General features: G+C 49.1%; 1 protein-coding gene across 1 annotated transcript; it reads right to left on the bottom strand.

The window, feature by feature from the left end:
* LOC104914171 (eukaryotic translation initiation factor 4 gamma 3-like) lies at positions 1–6,552 on the bottom strand. Its single transcript, XM_010722874.2, has 6 exons — positions 6,316–6,552; positions 5,059–5,147; positions 3,718–3,967; positions 2,440–2,597; positions 1,191–1,316; positions 1–241 (listed from the first exon to the last, which is right to left on the bottom strand). The coding sequence occupies exons 1-6, from the start codon at positions 6,356–6,358 to the stop codon at positions 50–52; spliced, it is 858 nt and encodes a 285-aa protein (XP_010721176.1). The 5' UTR covers positions 6,359–6,552; the 3' UTR covers positions 1–49.
* Positions 6,553–6,558: the final 6 nt, after the last annotated feature.

The raw sequence follows: 6,558 nt of genomic DNA, 5'->3' as shown, positions 1-6,558 counted from the left end.
TAAAACAATGTTGCACCTTTTTGTAAAGCTTTCTGCCGGTGGTTCATTATCAACAGCGGGCGATACGGAAAAAAAACCAAACTCTACAAAAAGGTGCAAAGATGGGGAAAGAAAGGGGGATGTGGCTTACCCCTATTGGCAGGTTCCTCAATGGTGGGTGAGGCGAGACCAAGAGAGGGCATGCTGGGGAACCGCACCGAGCCAGGGACGGCAATCCAGGGCCACTCTGCACTTTGCAGGCCTGTGAAAAGAGAAAGAGCAACAGCAGTGTCACCGAGGTGCCACACGAAGTTCGGACAGCGCCGGGCACAACCTACAGCCCACTGCAGCATCACTGAGCACGGCAAGCGATGGCGACCTCAAAGAGCAGCACCGCCTCGGGACCGCGCCGCGCTCTGAGACAAACCACGACATCGAAGCTACTTGAAGACAAGGACGTGTGCCCAGCACCGAGGAACCAGCCAAAGACTGCTCCCAAACCAGAAACATTACAGCAACTCAAAGTCTGCAGCACGACCACCGGGCTCTGCTCCGAAATCTGGAAATCTGCACACTCAGAAGTCAAAGTTATTTAGTGAAGGTCTTTGGAACCAGCGGTTCTGAATGGTAAGAGATGGATACACTACTAGATGCAACCAGGTGGATTACCTGAATGTATTTAGAGAGAGAGATGGAAGATGAGTGATGGCACATGAGGCAGCTCTGACCCGGCTGCAACTCCTAGAATAACACAGCACAGCACAGACAGAAAGGAGGAATTCAGAAGCACGGTGAAGGGTTTGGGCAAAGCCAGGCAAAGGGCAAAGAAGAGAATGTGAAAGGGAAGCAGAGGAAAAGGCAGAAAAACGAGGAACGAAGCGACCAAAGTATGCCAACATGTTGTATGTGATACGGGCGCCTGCACACATGGGCTGACAAATCCACAGCATGGAAATACATTTCCACACTCTCAAGAAGGAAAAGAGGAAGGAGGAGATCAAGTCCATGTTAAATGCAACAAATACCAGTTAAAAACATCCACAGTGTTTTGCCTATTTTCCTAAACTCTGACAGCCAAGAAAATATCTCCCTTGCATTCAAGCCAGACAAAACCAGAACCACCGGAATACTGGAAAATGCCCAAACACGTGAGGATGGACTCCATGAGCACCAAGACCAGTTGTTAAATTAGCAAGTTGGGGAAAACTCACACTTCCAGATACGTTTCTTCCACCGGAAGGCTGCCTCCCAAAATCAGCAAAGGCTGGTGTGAAGTCTGGGCCTCGAGGCAGTATCCGAGGGTCCAGAGTTCTCAGTGGCAATTTGGGCTGGTTGACCTGTGTTGCAGAGCAGAGCAGACAAACACGGCCTCGTCAGTGGTTGCTGCAGCTATCGCAGCTCTACAGTCTCTGCTAAACCATAATATTCATACTTAACATCCAAATGATGCTTTTAACAAACCAGGCAAGTTTTATGCACTCCCATGACACTAAAAGTGCACTTAATGCCTTCCACAAGTGGCAACTGTGAAATACGTGACGCTCAGAAACATTTCAAAGCCGAACATCATTTAAGGAAGATAAAACTATGCCAGCACAGGCCCGTCCTGTGCACAGCGAATGCAGTAGTCCTGTTTTGGGATTGCAGAGCTGCCACCTTCCCTCAAACAAATCCCTGCGGTGATAACACAAGACACAGCAGCCGAGCACAGGCAGCCCAAGAGCAGACAGAGCAGTGAGCAGCCAGCATGGAAAACTAGTGGGAGGATGGAATCATTTTGGGAGCAATGCTGTGTGTCACAATTTGTTTGGGCATGAAATTCAGAGTAGAAACATTTCTACACGTGAGAATCACCTTCACCCTAAACTGTGCTTGAATCTTAAGAACGAGTCTGTGGTGCTTACACCAAACTACGCAGCTCTAACAGAGATGGGAACAGGCTCTTGATGGCAGCCCTCCCAGATAAGGAGTACTTCAATAAGCACAGATGTGCAGGAGGGAAAAGCACATCTGTAGTAAGGCTGCTTACAATCACAAAGCTTTCTGAGAGCCGAGGTATTAATCATCGTTTATTAGACCTGCTCATAAGTACCAACACAACTGTTTCAGATGAAAACAGCTTGCCCACAAGCAGGGCTATGCTTTCCTAGCAGTAGAAATGAACTCTTAAAAGACAACGGCTCTCCTTTTGCTCTTGCTTTGCTAATATCCTTGGATCTTAATGGCTGTAAGACAGCATTTTCAATTTTAAAACTATCCAGTGTAACTTAATCCAGGATACAAACCATTAAGAATACCAGTGCTTCAGATTTTAAATCGCTCAACAATCTTGTCATGTGATACGAGCCAAGTATTCCCCCTTCCTGACAGAAGTCTTTGCCAAAAAGGTGAACGAGAAAGAATGCATCAGAGATCTGAATTCATTAAGAAAAACCATGAAACCAAAGGGATTGCACGCACCTGTTTGATGGGTTCTCCTCTCACCTTGTCGAGAACCACGTCGCTGATGGGAGGCAGCCCTTCTGGCTTCTGGATGCAGGCAGGCATGAACTGGAAGTCCAGCAGGAACTCCCGATCGTACTGCTTCTTCCCATCCGGGTCCAGAGGCTTCCACTGCTCTATAATGAGAGAAGCTGCTGAGATTCACAGGGAGCAAAACCTCCACTCTTGAAGATGCGTTTCTATTTAATCCAAAGGGGAGAGTCAGCTAAAGCTGCGTAGGAAGTTGGACTTGAATTTTAATTTTGAAGCCCGCCAGGCAGCGAGGAGAGGAACACATGTCACATTAAAGGAACATAAACAACTGGGAGCACACAGCCAGCCCAGCACCATACAGAACTAATAACCAACCCACCTGGAGCCCACGTCATCTCACTTTACCCTTCACATCTGCAGGAGATGCCACCTTTGTGCTTCACGGATGCCAGGCAGTGCTGCTGTGCTTTGACCTGTCCATTCAGACCTGCTGTTAAAGCTTTATCTTATTTCTTTATTTCAGTCCTTGATCAGTGGTTTTGGTTCTCAGCACCCTGATCCCTGCAGGAGCCTCTCCTCAAGCAGACCTCCTCTCAAGGTCTTTCCTTAATTTGTTTCACACACTTAATTTCCAGGCTCAGAAGCAAATGACTTCATTTATTTTGAGGAAGCTCCACTTGAATAAGAAATAACTTAAAAATTGGTAGCAACTGCAAAGAGAGATGGTCTCAAGGTCTCTCTTAATAAGGTGAACTTCCAGAGGGTCAGGCCTACGATGGTCTTAATGAATAACACCCCCAGGCAGACCGTACCCAGCACTGACCAGCACCAAGAGCACAGTGTCACACTCACAGAATGGCTCTGGGTTAGGAGGGACCTCAGAGGGATCCATCCCTGCCCCTCCTGTGGGCTGGCTGCCCCACCAGCTCAGGCAGCCCAGGGCCCATCCACAGCCTTGGCCACCTCCAGGAATGGGGCACTCACCACTGCCCTCTGAGCCCACACTATGCATTTTAATCAGAACAACTGCACAGCCACAGCTCAGCAGCAGAGCCTGGGCTGATGATCAAGCAGTGCTTCTTTCCTTCTCCATACAATTCCTGTTTGGTCGGCTAACTAGATCTACATACACACTCACTCCCGTGTAGCACCCAGTCGGGACTTTCACAGCACTTACGTAAAAACGTCTGCTTATCTGAGCCCATTGGTTTGTGAATCCCAGCAGAAGGCAAGCAAGCCTGCAGCAGCCCAGAGCGTGCTTACCTGGCTTGTACTGCAGTGCAGGCCCTTCAGCAGAGCCCTCTGTGCAGCCCGAGGTCGCGTCGGTCCCCTCTCCCTCCGACATGCTCTCAGCACCATTACGGACAGGTTCTGCCTCCTGCTCTCCGTTCTCTTCCACAGGTTTCACTTTTTTAAGTTCGGAGGAGTCTCTCTCCAGCTGAAACCCATGGCTCATGTTATCCTGTTCAGATTCAAGTACTTTGTCACTCGAGAGCTCCTCTTCTACTTTAGGCTGAAGCAGACACAAACACAGAAGTGATGTCAGAACCCTCGCAGAGCCCAACACCTGCACATGGCTCCCCGTTCACCCACGCAGCCTAAGAGCCACGTGTGTGCTGCTTCTGCTGACCCTAACCCTGCACGTGCTGCGCAGGTCCATACCAACACATGTGCTGACCACACCATTTACTGACACTCTTCCTGTAAATTTTAGAGCTCTCTGAGGATACAGCCTTATTCTGAATTCACACATGGACACCGCAGCCATTAAACAAAAGGCAGAAGGGCTCTGAGGTGTTCCAGGAGAGGCTCTTGATTCTCTCTCCTCCCAACCTACAGGCACCGCATCCTTTCATGCTTTTTGCAGGTTTGCAGGATAAAATGGTTTGATGTTCTATTTTAGCACTGATGAAAATATCAAAGGGTGCAAAGATGGGACTCCTCCAGCACTGACAGGAGAACATGCAGAGATAACCTGCAGGGGCAGCTCAGCCAGTGCCACTCTTCATATGCACACCGGCACAGTGTATATTCTGAATGGTTACAGTTCCCTCACCCTCTCTGCAAGTTCTATTGTCAGTTTTACCCAGGACATCTAAGAAAGAGGCTCTCCTTGCACCATCCCTACCAGACTGGCAGCAAAGGTGACAGTCCCAATTTGTCTAACTGCGGGTAAGGTGGTTTTGCATAGATGTCAGCTTTTTTCCTTCCCAGCTCCTCCATCAGATAGTCATTCTCTGGTCATGACATCACAATGACATCACAGTGCAGCAAAAGAATGTCCCAAATGCCACCAGAGTGGCCCTGGGACCCCCAAATGGTGCACTTTTAAAGTGTTCAAAGCCATTTCCCCTTGGGACAGCATTAAAGACTCCATATTCTCGAATACCAGGAGTGTTCAATAAGGCAAGAATGAAGGCGGCCCAGGGACAGCCAAAAGCCACTGTTCTAAGAGATGCGGGGGAATATCACTAGGTTGGGAAACGTTCCCAAAAAGTCTGCCTTGGATCCTTGCGAGATGGAGAAAGCAGCGTGTCTGAAACACCCTCTGAAGACAGCAACATCATCAGTCAATGCAGAAAAAGGAGAGCTGCGTTCCCTCACCTCTGCCTCTGCCTCTGTCACCTCCTCAGTGCCCTGGGTCCGCTCTTTTGGTTTCTTCCACGTCTTTGGTGCAGTTACAGCAGTTGAGGCTGCAAGACAAGCGTGCATCCATTAGAACACGAGCGACGCGCTTCCCTCCTGCGCAGGTGCTGACCACACGGGGCAGTGGAGCAGCCGCAGCCTCGCAGAGGTTTTGTTTCAATGCAGTACTAGCAAAATCATCCGAGTCACATTAAAACAAGACAACTGTTCCACAACTGCTTGTTGGAGATCCAAATGGCCCTTCTGACAGCTAGGAGTTTATTACCAGCACTGTGAGGATTGTACAGAGCAAAAGAGAACCCCAGAAACCAGAGAGCTTTGGGAGGTGATGTCCTGGTGAGGCATTTCTCAGCTGGTGCATCATAACAGGCCACCACCACCCAATCCACAACCCTCACAGGCCGACCATGGCAGCTCCACCAGCAGAGCACCCCCAATTCCAGCAGCCCAATTCACATGAGCTGGGTTTATATTTTTATTTTAAAGCACGTTAACAGCTGCTCTGCTCATTAATTTCCCCGGACAACTGGTTCAAAGAAAATACCATATAATATTTCTAGGATCTGCAGTGATTTACTCTAATCACCTTTTTCCCTGGAAGGGTAAAAGAAACCATGCAGTATATTAACATACAAAACCATTAATTCAACATGCTTGTAATTTGTTGCCAGTGTTACCAACTTAAATTCTGACACAAGCACGCATGCATATTTAACAGTGTAAACAGAACTGATTTTGTGATTGAAGTTTACAGCAGATGGATTTGCTGCTCAAGCCTTTGGTTTCCAGCAGATGCTGTGGAAAAGCATCTTCCTTTCTTCACCACTTCCACCTGACCAACAACATTCTGCTGACAGGATGGGCAGTGTACAAACCCCAACCTGAGAGAGTTTCACCCTCCCTGAATCACCAACCTCAGTTTCATTGACGCTTTACACGACTTGAGAAATTCTCCCTTCTCAGCTGTGAAAGCCCACATCTTGGCTAACAGATGCCAACCCCAGGATGTGCGTGCAATGCTGGCTACCTCTTTTACGAACAATTACCCAGGGATCTGTAGCTGCAAACAAAGCTTAGCATCCTGCAATCAAAGCAAAGGCCACGAGGCAGAATCAGACTTCCCGGGGATAGATACAAATGGGAACACCTGACAGAAGAGCCCCAAAGAGCCCTTCCCACGGCTCTGCTGCACACTCCATGCTGCCAAGCACTTACCTGGGACAGGACTCTTGCTAGAGCTCAAGCTCAGAGCCTCCATGCTCTCCTCCGGTTGCCCATCTGCCTCTGTCTCTTCCTTCTTCTCAGTATCCGCCAGCTCTTCACTAGGAGCAGTCCTTGTGCCTTCCTCTCTCTCCACATCTCCCTGAGCAGGGGGGGCACTGGGAGGCAGAGGCGGCGGCGGGGAAGGGGCCGTACTGGTCAGAGCAGCAGCAGGAGGAGGAGGAGGAGGGCTGGGAG

Source organism: Meleagris gallopavo, chromosome 23, assembly GCF_000146605.3.
Source record: "Meleagris gallopavo isolate NT-WF06-2002-E0010 breed Aviagen turkey brand Nicholas breeding stock chromosome 23, Turkey_5.1, whole genome shotgun sequence".
In the NCBI taxonomy this organism is placed as follows: domain Eukaryota; kingdom Metazoa; phylum Chordata; class Aves; order Galliformes; family Phasianidae; genus Meleagris; species Meleagris gallopavo.
The sequence above is the reverse complement of the archived record's forward strand: the minus strand, read 5'-3'. Positions and strand labels throughout refer to the sequence as shown.

Excerpts from the sequence above, each read along its gene's own strand:
- LOC104914171 (XM_010722874.2), bottom strand. The coding sequence starts at position 6,358 with ATGGAGGCTCTGAGCTTGAGCTCTAGCAAGAGTCCTGTCCCAG. Across the intron at positions 5,148-6,315 it reads TAGCAAGAGTCCTGTCCCAG|CCTCAACTGCTGTAACTGCA; the intron begins GTAAGTGCTTGG and ends CTTGTCTTGCAG. Across the intron at positions 1,317-2,439 it reads GAGGAGAACCCATCAAACAG|GTCAACCAGCCCAAATTGCC; the intron begins GTGCGTGCAATC and ends TCTGCAACACAG.